Source organism: Tyto alba, unplaced genomic scaffold (assembly GCF_018691265.1).
Source record: "Tyto alba isolate M040663 unplaced genomic scaffold, T.alba_DEE_v4.0 Super-Scaffold_42, whole genome shotgun sequence".
Lineage (NCBI taxonomy): Eukaryota > Metazoa > Chordata > Aves > Strigiformes > Tytonidae > Tyto > Tyto alba.
The window spans coordinates 28,475,226-28,494,004 of record NW_024881318.1 but is presented as its reverse complement, the minus strand read 5'-3'; the positions used below and the strand labels follow the sequence as shown (position 1 = coordinate 28,494,004).

Here is an 18,779-nt window from a genome sequence, read left to right as displayed (position 1 = left end):
TTTTTTGCATGCTCCAGTTGTGCCCTACAAGGTGAACACAGTTCTAGTCTAAACTCTTGTGGGCAAACCAGAAGCCCATCCTAAGGTTGAAATTTTCCGTATCACAATGTCTCTTCAGGGTTTATATGTGTCTGAGACCCACTGGAAAGGTAGCATATGGGCACATCTGTGCCATTCTGAGAGTGGTTTCAGGAGAAGCTATGACTCTTTCCTAGACTTAAACTTTAGTGGCTTTTCTTCAGACTTGGATCTCAAATTAACATTGTTTTTATTACATGTTGGTCTGTTTTATTGCTAGGTCTGCTTAGATATTGATGAATGTCAGAATGGTGGACTTGGTCTCTGTGTTCCAAATTCCCATTGCATAAACACTTTGGTAAGCACCTTTTCATTCGTGGCTTTAAAAAATTGATTGTTTTAAGATCCCATGAGGCTAGAATTGGATTTATGGCTCTGATTGAACAGCTGAATAATACCATTTGTTTGCTGACCTCATCTAAACTAAAGAATCATTTCCTCTTTTTCTAACTAATAATAAAAAAATCAATGCTTGATTTGTAATTAATATGTCCATCTGAGCTGTCTCCTTATCAAACTTTCCCCGAGGAACAGCAGGAACTTTTTTCTCCATACCTAGCTTTTGCAGCTAGGTATCATTGAGGCTACCAGTAGTGTTTGAAGTGGTCTTCTTTCCTTCTTAATACCCTGTTTTTCTAGGACTGTTTTCACTGTTCAGTGTGTTTCTTTCTCTTTTCTCAGGTTTTTTAGTCCTGTCTCCCTTTAGAAACAGTTCAGTCTGGAAGTGCTGCCTTAAAGGCTATTTTAATACATACCAGGGCTTGGTACAGGATAGAATATACTGAGCAAACTCAGCAGACTACAGAAGATGTTACCCTGGCATCCATTAGGAGAAAGTGTACGGGCCAGTATGTTTTATATAGACCATACCATCTGCATGGCCCAGTGATTATTTCACTCTTCAGTCTGTGTATCTTCATCTTCATCCTGAAAGTATGCAGACAGCACAGAGTTAAAATTTGGAATGAAGATAGGAACAGAGGACAAAAATAATGCCCAGCTGGGTAGTAAACGTATCTTTCTATCATGGTAGACTGGGACAATCCTGACTTCTCCTCCAACAGGCTTTGTATGGGAAGAGTGAAGTTGTGTGAAGCACCTCAGTTTCACAAAAGGATGGATGCACAAGTTTGTCAGAGATCTGCCTGTTTCTGTTCCTTGACATGTCAAAAATAATTATTCTCTATAAGGAAAAAAGATAATTTTCAATTGACGTTTATGTCATAAGTTACAAATCTACAGGTATGTGAGATAGAGACAAAAGCCATACTAGGTGCCTAAAGAAGCATCTTCTTATCAGCATTTGTCTGGTTGTATCTCATATAGTGATTGTCCCAGAACACACTGAGATTCCTTGGCTTAGCTCCTTTGGGTTTCTTTACACAAGAGAGTGGCACAAATACGGAATAAATATGTATGCATCCAGGTAAACCACTGCAAAAAGTTACATGGATGTTCTTAGTGTAGTGTAAATGAGGATGACTGTGTCTTCAACTTCTGAATTATTTTCTGAAGAGCAAAATTGAGCTCAAATTGGCTTAAAAATATTTGAGTTAAAAATAAATAAGATGGGGCAAAGACATGATGAACTTTATTGTCTGTCTTTGATTAAAACTTGTGCCCAGCTGAGTTTAGATAAACTGATGGGTCTCCTTTACACTGAAATAAGAGCATCCAATCTGATTAAGCAGGTGCTGCTTAGAATTTTACACAGAGTTTTAGCCACCTGGAAGCAGCTCAGAGTGATGCTGGCAGGGACAAGGTATCCATGAAGAAGCTTTTGCTGCTACATGACTTTTCTCTGGCTTAACAAAAGACTGGTCTAGATAAGTGAGAGTTGAGCATGTTTTCCACTGTGCCTTGTGGGAGCCAAATGTGAATTTCATGTAGGAAATAAAGTTTGTTCACAGTGCAGGAGGCCTCAGTGGATTAAAAACTACACTTGCACAGCATAGACAGTGTGACATGAATCTCATTTACATGTGTGCTTTAAAAGAAAAAGAAGTCCTGGTGAAAGGCTGGCTAGTGACTTTATGTTCTTACAGGGGTCTTACCACTGTGGCCGGTGCAAACCAGGATATACAGGAGACCAAGCCAGGGGATGCCAGGCTGAGAGGAGCTGCAGAAATCGAGCCCTCAATCCGTGCAGCATCCATGCTCGTTGTATTGAGGAGAGGAGCGGAGAAGTGACATGTATTGTGAGTGCATAAATTCATGCATTTGTACAATGAAAAATAACATTTTTTAGGCTGGAACTGAGAAAGTCTTTGTGGTCCTTTTATACAGTTGGGTGTTTTAATCAGATTGTGGCACACTGGCCTAGACCTGCTACAAAAATAACCGGGCTGAGTCTATCCTGCAGTTGTTATCTTGCAGCATGTCTGTAAAGCACCCATATTTATGTACCATATTTACCGTGTCTGTGTAATTAGATCTTCTGGGAGTAGCTTTTATAGACTTTCTATAGTCTCCTCATAAAGGACTGTCAAGTGTCACTCTTCAGAAGACATCACAAGGACAAATTCCTCTCCCGGTGCTCAGCTGCATAGCTGTGAGTAGGGATCCTCTGTATACCCAACATGCCTCTATTTGCCTGCTAATAGAGATGGTATTTTTCCAAGTGAGACCACAGATTCTAGACACAGCGAGGCTGCACTGTGTTTTCCAGCCGAGGGAGCAGAAAGGCACCAAGTGGCATATGAACTTTCATTATAAAAGTCTATCTGAATTATATTACTTAGTTTTTCCAGCTTGCAAGGGAAGGCAAGAGACTAATCCTGTGTCCTAAATTTGGATACAGTGTATGCTTCTGCTAGCACTTACTTTGGTCACATTTTTAGGTACATCTGTTTCAAAGTAGAAGAATCTAGGATATTTTAAATCCATGCTGTAATGGGAAGATGCTTAGATACTTGTGTTAGGCAAGTCCTCATTTTAAGGTGAGGCCAGAGTTGACATGCAGTTCTATGAATGTATCTTCAGTTGCAACACAAATTAGGCATTGGTTTGAAACAGTACCAATTTAGTTGGCTAGGAGAAACTTGTGTGCACATGCACTTGCTTGGTTCATGCAAACTTAGTAGCTGTCAGTGCAGTTTTCTCTTAAAACTTCCTCTGGTTGCAGATGCGTTCTGAACAGAACACAGTCATCCCATCTAATCATGGGCCTCTCTAACCATAAGTCCCCTCTTTTCTCTTTCTCCACCTGCAAGTGAGGAACCAAAATTGACTCCTGACCAGAGTCTAAAAGAAATCTATAGCTCCCGCTGAAATCATTATGTGTTGCAGGTGCATGTTCCATTTAACATCAAGTCTTAGCTCTTTCTACATGTGGCTAGATATAGAGATCTTGAAACAAAGATTTTCTTTCCACATTGAGAGATGCTGAAGTGTACCATATTGTACTTCAGTGTCTGTCCATGCCTTCTGTACGTTAGTGATTTCAATATTGATGTGGGGTTTCCCTCTTGAATATTGCTACAGTGACTCATTAACCTTTTGGTAGTACTACCATGGTGTTTTATTGATAGTGTGGCATTGGCTGGGCTGGTGATGGTTATATTTGCGGAAAAGATGTTGACATTGATGGCTACCCTAATGAAGAACTCTCATGCTCTGCTGAAAACTGCAGAAAGGTAAGAAATTCTTAATCCTATAATAATCCAGAGCATGAAGGGGTGAAGAGAAAGAGTGGAAGAAACACGACAAGATGCATTAATCTTTTTTTCAAGTTAATGAATTCCTCTGGATACATTGCATTTAATTTGATTATTTGATTAATTAAAATAACAATAGAAAAAAAGTAACTCAGATTATGAAGGCATCCAGTTTACCCATAGAACACCAGCCATGTCTCATTCTTTGTCTAGGACAATTGCAGATTTGTCCCAAACTCTGGGCAAGAAGATGCCGATGGTGATGGGATTGGAGATGCCTGTGATGATGATGCAGATGGAGATGGCATTCCCAATGAGCAGGTGCTGTGGATGGATTGGGGTGCAGGGGTCTGTGCAAACTGAAGGATTTTGCATTACTGCAATAGGCGGTGATTTTTTAAAATCTGGATCACTACTGTTTGCCAGAGATTATCCCACACCCATCACTATGAGCAGCTCTAAATCCTGTCTTTCTCTTCTATATAATGCTTGCTATTATATGACCTAAAAAACCCAGGATACCTCACTCAGCCTTAAATACCACCAATGTATGCTCTATTATTATATTTTAGCATTGAATTCTAGAGCTTTTTGTATACAGAACTTGTGTCCTTCTGTCATGCTGTCCCATAGCACAGCCTTCAGGAACATTACTTGCATTAGTGTCTTTCTTTTTAAAGAGCAGGTTGACCTGACATCACATTCCATGAGGAATCCAAAACCCACATAAATTAGTGGGTGTCTTTTCAATAACTTGAAAAAGCTTTGAATCATGTTCTCAAGGTAAAATAGGTTTCTGTGTGGGTACACTACTGCAGAATATATCAGAGAATATATTCAGGTTGTAAAAGCTCTTTTGTATTCACCCTGTATCCTCACATGACCACTGTTGGTCTGTATTAAGAGTCTTCTGTGGTATTGCTTAATGCGCTTCCAAGGGAGACAACAGGATAACTCTACCCAGAGTACAAATGTCCATGTGGAACTAGGTCAGAGTAGGAATCACAGGAGGTGTGTCTCAGGCTGTTTTGCCACTGAGGTCAACACTAAATTCTGTCAGATTGAAGCAAGTGGATTTATTTATGTTCTATAAGGAAAGATGTTAAATCCTCCTTCAACTATAAATCTATGTGCAAATTCAGCACTTTTGCAATCTAGTAACTTCTATATTGTTGCTAAGTTCTGTTCTGCTTCCATGCGTTTAAGAGGCTCAGGTCATGGGTGTGCTAGATGGGAGAGAAAAGCTTATACCACTTTGAAATAAAGTTTTCTCCATATGGCTCCTGATGGTCTTAGAGAGTCAAGAGCAGCTTGGTTGACCAAAACAAAACAAAACAAAAAACCCAAAAACCTGTTTTTCCGAGTGTTTCAGCTTTGGTTTGAGTCTCTACCAGAAGGGGGCAACAGCCTTTCACTGCGAGCACCTGCAAACCCTGTCAGGGTCTCTGAACTGCAGCTTCTGAGAAGGACCATGGAAGGAAGCCAGGGCGCCAAAACAGGTTACTCACCATAGGCACATCCAAAATGAGAATCAGAAGTCAAAGTTATAAATAAAGCCTTGTGATACTGGGTGTTTACGTTTAGGGTTCCCACGGTGTGGTTCAAAGTAGAGCTTTAAGGGAGCCAGTGAAATCTGATCCTGAGCTAATATTCACATGAAATGTCATATGTCTCACAGTAATCATTTTTTGTGAAAGTAAAAATAAATACAAGAGTTATATCAATCTGCTGAAGTAGAAATTAAAGTTTTGGGGCCTGGTTCATGTTTGATTTGGATCTGTGTCTCTTGCAGGATAACTGTGTTTTGGCTCCCAATGTTAATCAGAGAAACGGTGACCACGATATCTTTGGAGATGCTTGTGACAACTGCCGCAATGTCCTGAATAATGACCAGAGGGACACAGATGGTGATGGGAAAGGAGATGCTTGTGATGATGACATGGATGGAGATGGTTGGTAATTCTTCACTTCCAGCTTCCCTGATGTTCTTGAAACTTCCCCAGAACACATCGTGTGTTAGGAAATTTCCTGTCACCATCTGTCCTTCTTCATGAAACCTGTGTTTGGAATGCTTTTCATTTAGATTAATATATATCTTTTAGCCTCTGTTGGAAGCACTCAACACTGTAACAGATAATCCAAGCCATTTTTCATGTATAAGTTAAGGTTGTTGGTCACTTAGTAATTCCTTAAAGCTGCAAACATGTCCCAGAGTACCCAGCTGCTGCCTGTCCCAGATGCCCAAGAGCTACACAACATATTTTCATTGCTGCAAGAGGCTTAAAAGAAGTGAAAAAATCACAACCCTTTAAAAGTAATAACAAAGATGAAACATCCCATCCTGTAAGGTGTGATACAGGAACCGGATAGAATGAATTGTGTAATTAATAAAGTGTGTTGTGATGGGGTTGAAAGTTGTTCTTTAAGCAAGATGTTTCTAACTTCTCTTAAATGAATCAGTGTACACATAAGAAAGATCTGCTGTGCAGGCTTACAATGTCACTGCAAGATTAAGTAGTTGCTGGAAAGGAATAGTGTCTTTACTGTTCTTGATGTTTATGTTGTCCAATAACAAATATGGGAATTATTTTTAACTAGCATTCAATCCACTTTTCGATAGGTATTAAGAACCTTTTGGATAATTGTCAGAGGATCCCCAACCAAGACCAGGAGGACAAGGATAATGATGGTGTTGGTGATGCCTGTGATAGCTGCCCGACAATCAGCAATCCAAACCAGGTTAGCAGGCAGAAGGAAAAAATATCCTCATTTGGGGAGATAGACTGCTGAGGTCCAAAAAGATGCAAGAGAATGAGAGCCCATGCAGCCACAGTGTTTATCTTTTAACAGTAGGTATTCAGGAAAGTTTTATGGAGCTTCAGACTCTCCTGACATGGGAAAGAGGAGCCACCAGGTGTATTCTTACAGCTTGGGATGTTGTTAGCATCTCTCCCTTACCAGTATCTTCTACCGTCATGCTCAGAAGGGTGGGCATGCTCCTGTCTCACGGAGTCCAATACCAGACTCCACACATCAGTGTGATTTAGTTACACTTGGTATTTCTTTAATTAGGACAAAATCCTGGTGTCCTTATGTAGCAAAATTTTCACTGCTTCTAGGTGAGAAATCAGTGACACTTTTCATATGTTTTGAATTCTGATTAAGCCCCTTGTGACTAACAAAAAATGCTGGAAACTTTAGAGAAACATGGTAGATTTTTAAAGTTGCTGAAGAAGTCAGCCTTGGCTAGAAATGAGGGATACTTATTTCTAGTAGTAGAGGAATCTTTCTTGAACTACTCATCTTGCTTGAACTGCTACAATCAAGTTTAACACTGTTTATTCATTATCTGTTGTTTTTTTTTTTTCTTTAATAAAATTGACTTTTTGGTTAGGTGGATGATGTAAACAAGAAAATGTATTTTGTAACATATTTTAGTTGTATTTGATTTGGTTGTGTTTTGGTTTAACACTGCCATTTTAACAGATACTCTCGGCAGCTGATAGTGGAATTCTCTTTGTTTCGTTTTGCAGTCAGATGTCGACAACGACCTGGTTGGAGATTCCTGTGATACCAATCAAGACAGGTATGCTGCGTTGTGGCTTGTAACAGCAGCGGGGAAGTGGAAGAGGCGAGTCTTGAGCTGAAGCATGCTACTGATTCCTAGAGAGCTGTAATCCCTCAGACTAGCTTGGATTTAATTCCAGTACCTCCTCAGAGATGTTATTTCGAAAACAATGTTATGATTTATCAGCCTTGTTGGTTCACTTCCCTGTAGCAGTACAGCTATGGAGCCCTTCACCTTTAGCCCCATGTTCACACAGGCTTCCTGTGAATTTCATGTGGAAGTGACATTCAGAGCAGTTCTCTGGCTGTAAAACCCAGAGCACTGCTCTGAGCTTCTTAGTGAGCTAATGTCTTTTTTCTTTTCTTTATTTTTGTATTCCTCTTTTGTTTATTTTCTTCTTTAGCAGAAATTTCACAGCTAAGGGCTGTAGGTTTTTCCATAAGAACCTAGTGTTTCAGAAACAGAATTTTATTATCAAGTGTAAAACATTCGCAGGTAAACCCCTTTGCTTTGGCATAACAAGAGTGGCAAGGCTCCTCTATGGCTTTTACACGCCCCAAGCATTCAAGGGAGCACATCCCATGGCAAACTGCTAACGCCTGGCTGGAAGCAGCTTCTGCATAACCAACTTTGGGGGTGGCAAGTCCTTCCCTGTGCTCTGCACTTAAAGCAAGAGGAAAAGGAAGTGATAAATCCTGTGCTGGCATAGCATTTTCACCAGCTGAAGACAGCTGCAAGGTCTCACACCAGGGCTGTTGGTGGGTACTGCTGTCTGGAGTGATAAATACAGGGAGCCCACTTCCCTGCCTGACCATTCCCAGTCTTGGGTCAGTAGCTGCCAAGACCCCCAGCTGGGAGCTGCTTTACTCTTTAAGTAGATACAGCCTTAGTTTTTGCTGTTTTAAAAATGGACATGTTTTCTTTTTTCCCTTAAACCTAACTAATGTTTATGAAGTATTTCCTGGTAAGAATGCTGTAGCTCTGCCCGAGGTTAACTTTGCAATAGATACATGTGTGTGGTCCTCATTGCATTTTATCTCAAAAATGTGGAAACATTAGTTGCTCTCACCTAAAATTAAAGCATGTTTCTTAAGCAGGGAGATACGTGGGAATATGTACAGCTATAAGCTGCAGCACTGCCTTAGTTTGGCAGCATGTGACTTCAGCTCTGCCTGTGCTAGGCAAAAAGCTGCTGAGGGGAAATGTGCCTGCTTATCACCAGAAACCATTTTGTTTATGGTGTGTGTACAAAACACACCTGACTTCAGGCCACTTTTTTGCAGAGATTAATTTAACTGATGGCATGGAGAAAAAAATGTAGCCAGCCCATAACTGCCCAAACCCTTTTTTATAGTTTGTGTCTCCATTCCTAGTGACTCTGCACTGTAACAAGCTGGTGCAGCCATGGGCTGGGGGGATGCTTTGGAACATTCTTCCTCTACTTCTTATTGCACGGCTCCCCTGTGGAACCATAATGTAACAAAACTTGCTATGCAGAAGGGTGAAAGAGGTTCTTGTTTTTAAAACAAGCCAGATTTCAGGTCCTCATGCAGTCTCTCATAAATTTTCATTCACACTCACACCTGCATGCTCATGAGCACCAAGACACTGGTGGACAGCATGTATGACAAGGGACACAGCTGTTGAGCTCTTGCTTTTTCCTGGGTATCCTTTGATTGGTGACACTGCACTTGCTGGATGTGCCTTACATGCCCTTTTAGGAGTGGATATCATTTGGGATCTTGGGCTCTGGTATCTTTTCCCACTTCATGTAAGGCTTCTTTTTCTGTTCCTTATCTGAGTACTTTTATAGCTCCAGGCTTAGTCTTCTCCTTCTTGCCACCTTATCATACAGTGTTTGTTCCTCGTCTCCTTGGTGTTCAGCCACCTGAACGACACCATGTCCTGGTGCCTCACTGGTGTGTTTCCAGATCTGGGGTGGCCTCCAGTGTGTTTCTCGCTCAGGTACCCTTGCTGTCCCCCATGCAGAGGTAGGAGCCGATGCTGGCATGCCATTTCTTTTTGTCTCCATGCTTGTAGTGATGGTGATGGACATCAGGACAGCACAGACAATTGCCCCACAGTCATTAACAGCTCCCAGCTGGACACGGATAAGGATGGGCTGGGTGATGAGTGTGATGAGGATGATGATAACGATGGCATTCCTGACCTCTTGCCCCCTGGCCCTGACAACTGCAGGCTGGTCCCCAATCCAGGGCAGGAAGATGATAATGGTAAGATGGGCCTTGAGGAGCCATTTTGGTGCTTAGGCACTCCATCTTCCCCCAGGCCTTATACCTATACGCCAGGATCTGTCAGAGTCACCACGGGTGCACACACTTATCCTGGGAGGGACCCCAACGCACAGGTGCCCTTTGGCCAAGGCAGAGGTCCTCAGGTCCGCGCCCTGGGCACTGCAGCCATCGGGGCTGAGACTCCACCTGCTTCTCGGACACCCTGATCCAGTGGCTCAGCCAGATGTGGCTACTTGCTGCACCATAAATCTGCTTTCACTTCTCTGATGCGTTCAGGTGATGGAGTTGGTGATATCTGCGAGTCTGATTTTGACCAGGATACAGTGATTGATCGGATCGATGTGTGCCCTGAGAACGCGGAGATCACTTTGACAGACTTCAGGGCCTATCAGACAGTGGTGCTGGACCCAGAGGGGGATGCGCAGATTGATCCCAACTGGGTGGTTCTGAACCAGGTAAAAATACATCTGGTCTTTCTTACCTGTCTGAGATCATTTGAAAATCACAGTAAAACTGTCCTTGTAATTGCTGGACCTCTGGTAAACAAGTGAAAAGTGGAAGCTGTTGGATTGGCTGACTATTTTACAGGAGTTACAATGAAGGAACTTTCTTTTAGCATATGATAGCTTGAAGCTTGATGCTCCTAATGATCTAAAATAACTACAGGCTGGTCAACTTGTTCTGAGTGGACTCCACTGCTGCCAAGAAGGCAAACATGTGACTTTCGTGTCACCCTATTGAAATATTTCTGTAGCAAACAGTTTCATGAGTCCTTCACAGAATTAAAAGTCTGACCTGCTGTATAGCAGAGCATTTACTCCTAGGTGGCGTCCAATAACTGTTATTTACACTAACAAATTTCAGCCTTCAGGAGGCTAATGTGTTCTGAGTCACAAAGAATTTGTGATTTATTTCCATTGCCAACGTTTCTGCCAAGCCAGGTGAGATGTGTATAACTTCGTTAACCCAGTCCTGGCAGTCAGTTTAATCCTGAACTCCATGACGAAACTGTATGAGCTAAATCGAGGAAGAGTGCCTCATGTCCATCTCTGTCACTATCCCTTCCAACCCTGGCCTGTTTCTGACTGGGTTCAGTGATTTCCAGAAGAAAATTGGGGTAGCGAAAGAAAGTATCAGAGTACCAATATGGCCAGTTTTGCAATGGGAAAAGAAAAATCCTTCCTGACTCAGGGCACTCAAGCAGCTGAAACATCACAGTTCTTGTTTTAATTCAGAGCTACAAGTGTTACAGGCGTGATGTGAGCAAACAGAGGAGATGAATGGAGGGGGTGGTAGAGGGAGGCCAGAAGAGGCTGTCAGGCTTCGTCAGCACAGCTCTGCAAGCACACTAACCACCTTGAATTTACTCTTGCAGGGAATGGAAATTGTGCAGACAATGAACAGCGATCCTGGCCTTGCTGTTGGTATGTACCCTCTTCTGAGATTCAAGTTTTACAGTAGAAAAGTTAAAGCATGTGAAGGCATCTTCTGCAGACTTGTTTTTAACCTGTGCATATCCTCAGGTTACACAGCTTTTAACGGCGTTGATTTTGAGGGCACTTTTCATGTGAACACTGTGACAGATGACGACTATGCTGGCTTTATTTTTGGTTATCAAGACAGCTCTAGCTTTTATGTGGTCATGTGGAAACAGACTGAACAGACATACTGGCAAGCGACTCCCTTCAGAGCTGTTGCAGAGCCTGGCATTCAGCTAAAGGTACTGGTAGTGGCTCCTAGCTGGGGACACAGTGGTCACCACAGTCTGGCTACGCCATCTGGCCATGTGTTGGCCATGCCAGCCTGCCACCTGACTGCCATGGGCTAATAAGCCATCAGGCCATGCACTGGCCCAGCCACTGCACTGCGTGTTGGCTGTGCTGCCCGACTGCTGCTCTCCCTGCGACACGTGTCAAAACTCCTGACTCGGGTGGCTGCCACACAGTGCTTTTAATAGCACCATTTTTTAAAGGAACTTCAGTCTTGCCCCTGCGCATCACCTGCAGTGGTTAATGCCCGCTCTCGTTGCGCTCTGTCTGTAATTGGTCAAATCACCTCCATCTCCTTGGTCCAGCCAGGTACTCAGCTGCTTTTCCATGCAAGCAGTGGCTGCAGTTATGCAAGAGAAGCTAGCGGCTTGCGAGCAGGAGGGAGGGTGCTTCTGCAGACCTGTTCCCCACTACAAAAAGACTTAGAGCTCCTGAAAGTGACATTTCTCTGGGGTCAGCATTGGAAAATTGTGTTTCTGCAGGCCGTGAAATCCAAGACAGGCCCTGGTGAGCACCTCCGCAACTCCCTCTGGCATACGGGGGACACCAGTGATCAAGTCAGGCTGCTGTGGAAGGACCCCCGAAATGTAGGGTGGAAAGACAAAGTCTCCTACCGCTGGTTCTTGCAGCACAGACCCCAGATTGGTTATATCAGGTAAGAAGGGAAAGGATAGAGAAGGTGAGTACAGATACATGTCTGCCTAAACTGATGTTTCTCAACACCTAATTCAGATAATAGTCTGAATTATAATTTATAGTATGTCTAGGCTTTGCACTGATGAAGCCTTATAACAGGTTAGATTTTTGAAATTCAGCCTGCAGTTCTTTTCCTATGAAAGACAATTCCAAGCTAAGCATGTTTGTAACTGAACTTTTCTACCATCTGGCTGTTGTAACTATGCCCTACCCTATAGGCCCCTTTCTGGCTTTAATATCTTGTCTTCCAAAATACTACTGGCCACTTATCTGAAAAACAATGCATTTCAAATTTTATCAATTTTGATATTTTAGAATATTTTTGTTGGAATTGTGATAGTTCATTTACATATTCTGGGAAAACAGAATAAAAGTTGCCAACTTAAAGGTTGTGATCCCGAATAAGATCAGCAATTATCCTGACATGATAGGTTTTGGACTACATACCATATATTCAGAAAGTTTGTCAAAGCTATGTAATGCATGTTATCTATTCCTATTTTGTTAGTAGGGAAAAAAAAAAAAGTTATTTAACAAATATTCACCAATTAGGAGGAAACATTTCACTCTGCAATATCCAGATCAGCAGGAATTATACTTGTAGATCAAGGCTGATGTTAAAATGCAAAAATCAAACTGCACTGGCATCATCAGCTCAGGTTTCGCAACCTCATAAAAGAACAAAAATACAGGTAAGTCAGTTCTTCAAAAAATCACCACCCAGCAGTTGAGATGCAGTGACTTGATGGTATAATTATTTAATGTTTCTGATGCAGAGCATCATCTTCAGCAGTCATTGGAGTAGGCATGTTGGATCAAAATTTAAAATGGATCAAAAGCATTTATACAGTCAATTATTGTGTCCCAGCCACGAGGCAGTAGTGAATAGATCTTGGGTGGCAACTTTTATTTAGATCAAGCTGTCTGTGAAGCTGCTTCACGAGTAAACATCTGCCTGTGGTTGCAGTCTCTCCGGCCAGTCTAATTAATGCCCGCTACAATTGGGAAAGGTAGCAAGGTCAGTGTCACAAAATCCTTCAAAAACTAAAGGCAGCCAGGCCTAAAGTGAACCTTTGCCAGCTCTCTGTCCGCATCTCACTGTGGTCTGTTTAGGCCAGATGCCACAGACCATAATGTGTCTAGCAAAGGTTTTCTGAGGCTTCAAGGAAGCCTAGGAAAAAGTCACTTGAGCCAGCCTCTCCCACGGAAATTTGAAAGACAACAAGTTCTATTCATTGTACAGATACTTTTAAACTGCCTCAGCAAATCAGGAAATAAACTCAGGAACATAACAGGAATTGTTTGTTTTGTTTTGGTTATTTTTTTTTCCCCTTATTTTATGGAAAGGCACAGCAACTTTCTTTCCCTTCACCACTTGCTCTTTTCTTGCATGTCAGACCAGCAGTGTCCTCATCCAAAACAGGGCCCTCCAGGCTCATCATGCTCGAAGTTGTTTACCCAGTACCCCAGAGGCTGAGGACTTGGTGTAGACAGCGCTGCAGCAGCTCAGCTGGCTCCAGCGTGGTCCTGCTCAAGCCCTCAGTGCAGGGCACACGCTGGGGAGCTGGCAGGGTGCAGCTGTTCCCACAGCTATTTGGGAATTTGCCTGATGGGTTTTCTAACAAGAAGATGCCAGATCATCAAAACTGTTCCTGGAATTAATCATACTCACATTTTAAAAGAAATCTCACAGTCAAGTTTAAGATTCCAAACCGTTTCTTTGAAACTTTGCCTATTTAAAAAAAAAAAAAGTTTAGCGTCAAACTGTGTGAGACAATACTCATCTGGCCTTCTTCAACCGATCTAATCTGGTTCTCCCTTTCACTTACAACAATCAACTGTGGAAATTTTCAAAAGTTAAAGCTCTCAGCCTGACTGACTACAGGAAAAAGCATTCCAAGGCTTTTGTAAGACGTGTAAAGAAAAAAAAAAAAGCTAACCACCACCCAAACACCCTCATTGCCCAGCTCTTGCCAGTGTGCAGCATTGCTCCCATGCTCAGCCTACAGGGGAGCTATCTTAAATGCTTTTTCTCACTTGGGCTAGAGGAGAGGCTAGTGTATCCAAGGCTAGAGTCACCACAGATGATGAAATTATGTTTATGAATGTTGCAGCCTTGGAAAAGATCTAACTACGCTTCTGTTTGCTTTCATTAAGAGCAAGATTTTATGAAGGCTCTGACCTAGTGGCAGACTCTGGTGTAACTATAGACACCACAATGCGTGGAGGACGGCTTGGAGTTTTCTGCTTCTCTCAGGAAAACATTATTTGGTCCAACCTGAAATACCGCTGCAATGGTAAAGTTGCTCTTACGTCATTTTAGCTAAAAACTAACAAGTGGTCACGAAGAACCAGTAGTGTGGCTGTCAGATTAAGCCATTTTACATCCTTTCTTTTGCTTTTCATTTGCAAGTTATTCACAGCTGTGAAACACCTCCCCTGACACCAGCAGCACACTGCAGCCCAGCCAGACGGGAACTAACACCTCACAACCGCTCCTCCCAGAGCAGTCACTCTGCTGCAGAGATTGTGCCAACTAAGTAGTATAGCTGTCATCAGAGAATTAGAAACGTTATTTAAAACCAACCAACCGTGAGAGTTGTACACGCAAAACATACTGAGGCCATCATTCATGTAGGATGCCTCGAGCTCCGAACACAAGGTGAAATAAATCTGTAGAGCCAGTGGGATCTGTCACTGGTGTCAGTGTCACTCATATACTTGCTGGTTGCTCCTGTCTGTGGGAGGACAAGTTCATAAGATGCCCTTCCTCCCACGGACAAATCCTTCTCAGACCCATGGGAACATGGTGGCTTGCTCCTCTTGGGGTAAGAGCCTCACAGCTTAGGCCTGATCTCCCACTATATGGAGTAACTCAAACCTTGGTCAGTCACAGAGAAGCTGATCATATCGGAGTATTTCTGCCCTGGCAGCAGATCAGATAGCTTTGTGGTGTTGGAGGGGCTGCCCCTGCCTCCTCTCAGCATCAACCCCTACCTGACCACGGTAGCCTTAGAAAAATAAGTCACCAGCCAAGTTGGAATAGTTTCCTTTTCCGATTTCCGTGGATCCAAGAAGCCCAGCCCAGGTCTGCAGGGGTCACAGCCACTGCATGGCCAGATCCTGGCTCTGTGGCATGTTTTAGTGAAGGACTCTTGTTCCTGAACATGTGGTACACCTAGGTTGGCACTTGGAGGTCATGGTTAAATAGGGAAACTTCTAGACAGTGGTGTTTACAATTAAAAATTACTTGATGAGAGTCTCAAACAGTATGTGGTTTCCCAGAAAGCATGTTTCAAAGCTGCCACTGAAGTTGCAGATACTTTCCTTGCAGTGGCTTTGCTGCAGGCGCTGCAGTAAGTCAGTGAAGCCCACTCAAGCCTCTGGAGTCCCCAGGTACCCCTGCTTTCATTTCAGATAAGTTCCTACATGTGCAGAGGAAGCTCAAAAAGAATTTTCAAGCCTCAAAAAAAGAAATGATCAACAGAAAGCAAAGGATTTACCCCCTTTTTTCTATACACTGTGTGCATTTATATAGTCACTTCCTTTTTTGAGTTTAGAATTACCTGTCCTGCATCAGGGTAGAAATAAGTTGAGGTCATGCAGCTGAGCTTCATTGCTGTGGCTCAGTCTCTGGCTGCAGCTTTAGCTTTATGGTTAGCTCTGTGGCTCTCCAGATAAAACATTCTGGGATCTGTCAAAGGCACACTGCAAACTCAACGCTTCAAACAGAAGTGTAGTCATTCTTACGACACTGACTCATCTCCAGCTCCTTTTGCCAATTCTGAAGTTTTTCTACTAGTTGCTATCGGTTTTTGTGTTAACATTTCTGTCCTGTCTTGTGGTTGGGAAACCATCACTGGGAAGCTGAATTAGGATACATGAGAAATAGCAACGCTGCAGATGTGTATGGGGTGCAGAGCAAGACAACCACTTTTTCTGCCTTTCTAAGCAGCATTTATTATTAAAAATGTGAGAGTGGAAGCCACAGAGTTTTCAGGTGGAAATGTAGTTTGAAGATTGATAGGACTCCATTATGGGCTGACACTGTAGCACTGTCTTGTTAGCCTCTCTGTGCTTTTCAGTGGTGTACAGCTAAAACTGGAAACATTCCCTGGTCATTCTTAATGTGTAAACGAGAGGGCATATTACCTTAAAAAAAAAAAGAGTAGATGGGCAATCCATTAATTTAAGTGCTCCTTGGTCTTGTCAGAAGAGACTAAACTTTTGTGCATCTTCCTGTTTTCAGATACCATTCCAGAGGACTTTCAAGAATTTCAAGCTCAGCAATTTGGCGTTGGGGATATTTAAGAAGGAAAAGCAAAAACTAACATTGCTATTGCAAACAATAAAACAGTATCTTTTAAATCCTTATATGATTGTTGTTGTAAGAGTGCACACCGCAGCTTGTTCTCATTGATGTGACTATGTCAGACTTTTTTTTGTATAAAAGTGAAAATAAAAAGGAGACAAAATAGACTGTGGCTTCACTTCTAAATTTGCCCTAAAATCTAAGGAGCAGCATGTAACGGTCACTTTATGTACTGGGTCACTTTAAGTATGGGACACTTGCTTAAAACCTTCTCAGGAAAAATTTGAATCCACTGCCATTCTGGAATCAATATTAGAGAGGGTGGGGAAGAAAAGTTGTTTATCCGGAATATGTCAGAAACAAGAGGTTGCATCTGGGCATAAAGTGGTTGGGAGCTGTCTGGCCAAGCCAAGGGCTTCTTAGTACTTTTCCAGTCCTGCTAAGAAAATGTTTTATCACCTTTAGAGTAGTTTAACTCCTTTGGAGACTTAGTTGCCTCTGGCAGACCTCCTCTAACTATATTGGACCCCCCCAACCTCCTACTCCCAGAAAATTATGAGTAACACTATCATGTCCTGTAAAAGCAAAAAAGCTGACTGCAGGATGATGTAGTCATGTCTTATGACTTGCATGTGACTAAAACTGAAAACAACATACGGAGATAAATGCAGAATCACAGAATCACCTATAGAGCGATAATAATCCTAACTTTCACATACACAAAGCCAGGCTTTGACTTGCTGTCCCCAAGCAGAGCTGAGCTCTCTCAGCAGGTACTGCAATCTTACAAAAATAAGTCAGCAGGTTAAAAACCCAAAATACTGCATTAAGCATCAGCAGCCATCAGGAAAGGATTAGAAACCAAAAAGCCAAAAAAACGTGTATCACAGTGCACTCTGTAATATTCAAACTATTAAAAAGTGTTGGCAATACCATGTGCATGTCTACTACGTTCTTCTTCAAAACAGAACTAGGAAAGGAAGGGAGGACAAGCTCCAAGGACAGCTGAAGAGAAGGATATTGCAGGCTAGAGGATAATTACTTTTAAAAGGACAGTGCGGGGGGGGGAGGGGGAAGAGGGAGGAAATAGAATACACATGGAGGAATACAGTGAAGGTTTTAAAAATCAGAAGTAGGCTTGAGAAAATGAACAGCCATGGCTCTTTCCCAGCACAAAACCAGAGGTGAAATGGCAAGTTAAATTATCAGGTGACAGTATCAAAACAACACCAAAAAAAGTGTCCTGTTCTCAGTACAATAAAAATACCCTTAAGGTTTATGGTTCTATCAATGGCTTGGGCTATGGGAAGAGTTTTCACCACAGGCTTGTCCTCCATTGCCAAGGCTTCTGGGAGCAGCACGGCTCTGGGACCTGTCCCACGAGGGATCCCAGAGCCCCACAGCAAAGAGCATAATGCAGGAGTGTTCCTCTGCCATGGTGCTTCATCATGAAAGGTCCTCCAGTTGAAGTTCTCCTTTCCCCTTGGCTTTACCAGACCCAACTTCACTCACCAGTTTTTCAAGAGAGGATTGAAAAACTAGTTATTTCGGAGCAACACAGAGGGTATTGTCAAGTTGTGCTTAAAAGATGAGAAAAACCACCTCTTTCTAGCTGAACATAGGCTGGAACTGCTGTATTGTTCATTTATGAACAAAAACACAGACCATAAATGTAAAGCAAATTTACATCTTTCTTATCATGCACTTGCATTTCACTGGATGGAGCCTTCTCCAGGCAAAAAATCCTCTCTGAATGGTTTGGGTGCAACCTGGGCAGAGGGCAGTTACTGGTACTACGCATGCACACACCATGGTGCACCACGGCCAGGGCCTGCCGTACGCACGTTTTGCACGAGTTGTCTCCTCACAGTGGATGCAACAGTCCCAGCCCACCTCGACCTGCCTGCAGCATGTGCTGGTCAGAGCACGACAGCACGCATCAGCTCCCTCAGGAGACACATGCACTGCCAGCCCTCAAATCCCTGCCGGCCTCCAAACCTGCGCCCATGGCCAGAGGCCCTCCTCCTGCCACAGTGGCTGGGAGGGAGCACCCTGGCTGCTTGCCACACCAGTTTGCCACCTTCGAGCTTGCCTATTTCCAAGCTCTCTTCCAGTCTACACTATGGCTGTTGGCTACCGGAGGCTGCACGATGAGATAAAAGCTCTGGCTCTTGCGCTGCCAAGGGTAACTTCATCAGGCTGTGAGCTTCTAACCTCCCCCAGCTGAGCGCATACTGGCTTGCTCAACTGGTAGTCACAGAAACCAGCTGATGCTCAGCCAGCCAGAACTTTTTGTTTCAGAAGATGCTGTTGGGACCTTACAATGGGACCTCACTATGTCTGTTGTGCTGACACACTGACTGCTGGGTAGCCTACAAATTCAGGAACTGTAAAGTTAAGCTGTCGCAGACAAAGATCTGCCCCAAGGTCATAGTCCGGGCTTGG

At 43.0% G+C, this 18,779-nt stretch overlaps 1 protein-coding gene across 1 annotated transcript in view; it reads left to right on the top strand.

The window, feature by feature from the left end:
- The window catches only part of THBS4 (thrombospondin 4), a 46,119-nt gene extending 29,622 nt beyond the window's left edge, over positions 1 to 16,497 (top strand). Inside the window, exons 9-22 of the mRNA XM_042804853.1 lie at positions 299 to 376; positions 2,124 to 2,276; positions 3,609 to 3,713; positions 3,948 to 4,055; positions 5,527 to 5,686; positions 6,355 to 6,473; positions 7,268 to 7,320; positions 9,343 to 9,536; positions 9,834 to 10,012; positions 10,933 to 10,981; positions 11,081 to 11,277; positions 11,809 to 11,981; positions 14,180 to 14,319; positions 16,272 to 16,497. Of these exons, the coding sequence (XP_042660787.1) occupies positions 299 to 376; positions 2,124 to 2,276; positions 3,609 to 3,713; positions 3,948 to 4,055; positions 5,527 to 5,686; positions 6,355 to 6,473; positions 7,268 to 7,320; positions 9,343 to 9,536; positions 9,834 to 10,012; positions 10,933 to 10,981; positions 11,081 to 11,277; positions 11,809 to 11,981; positions 14,180 to 14,319; positions 16,272 to 16,333 (1,770 nt within the window). The 3' untranslated portion in view covers positions 16,334 to 16,497. The remainder of the gene's footprint in view (positions 1 to 298; positions 377 to 2,123; positions 2,277 to 3,608; positions 3,714 to 3,947; positions 4,056 to 5,526; positions 5,687 to 6,354; positions 6,474 to 7,267; positions 7,321 to 9,342; positions 9,537 to 9,833; positions 10,013 to 10,932; positions 10,982 to 11,080; positions 11,278 to 11,808; positions 11,982 to 14,179; positions 14,320 to 16,271) is intronic.
- Positions 16,498 to 18,779: the final 2,282 nt, after the last annotated feature.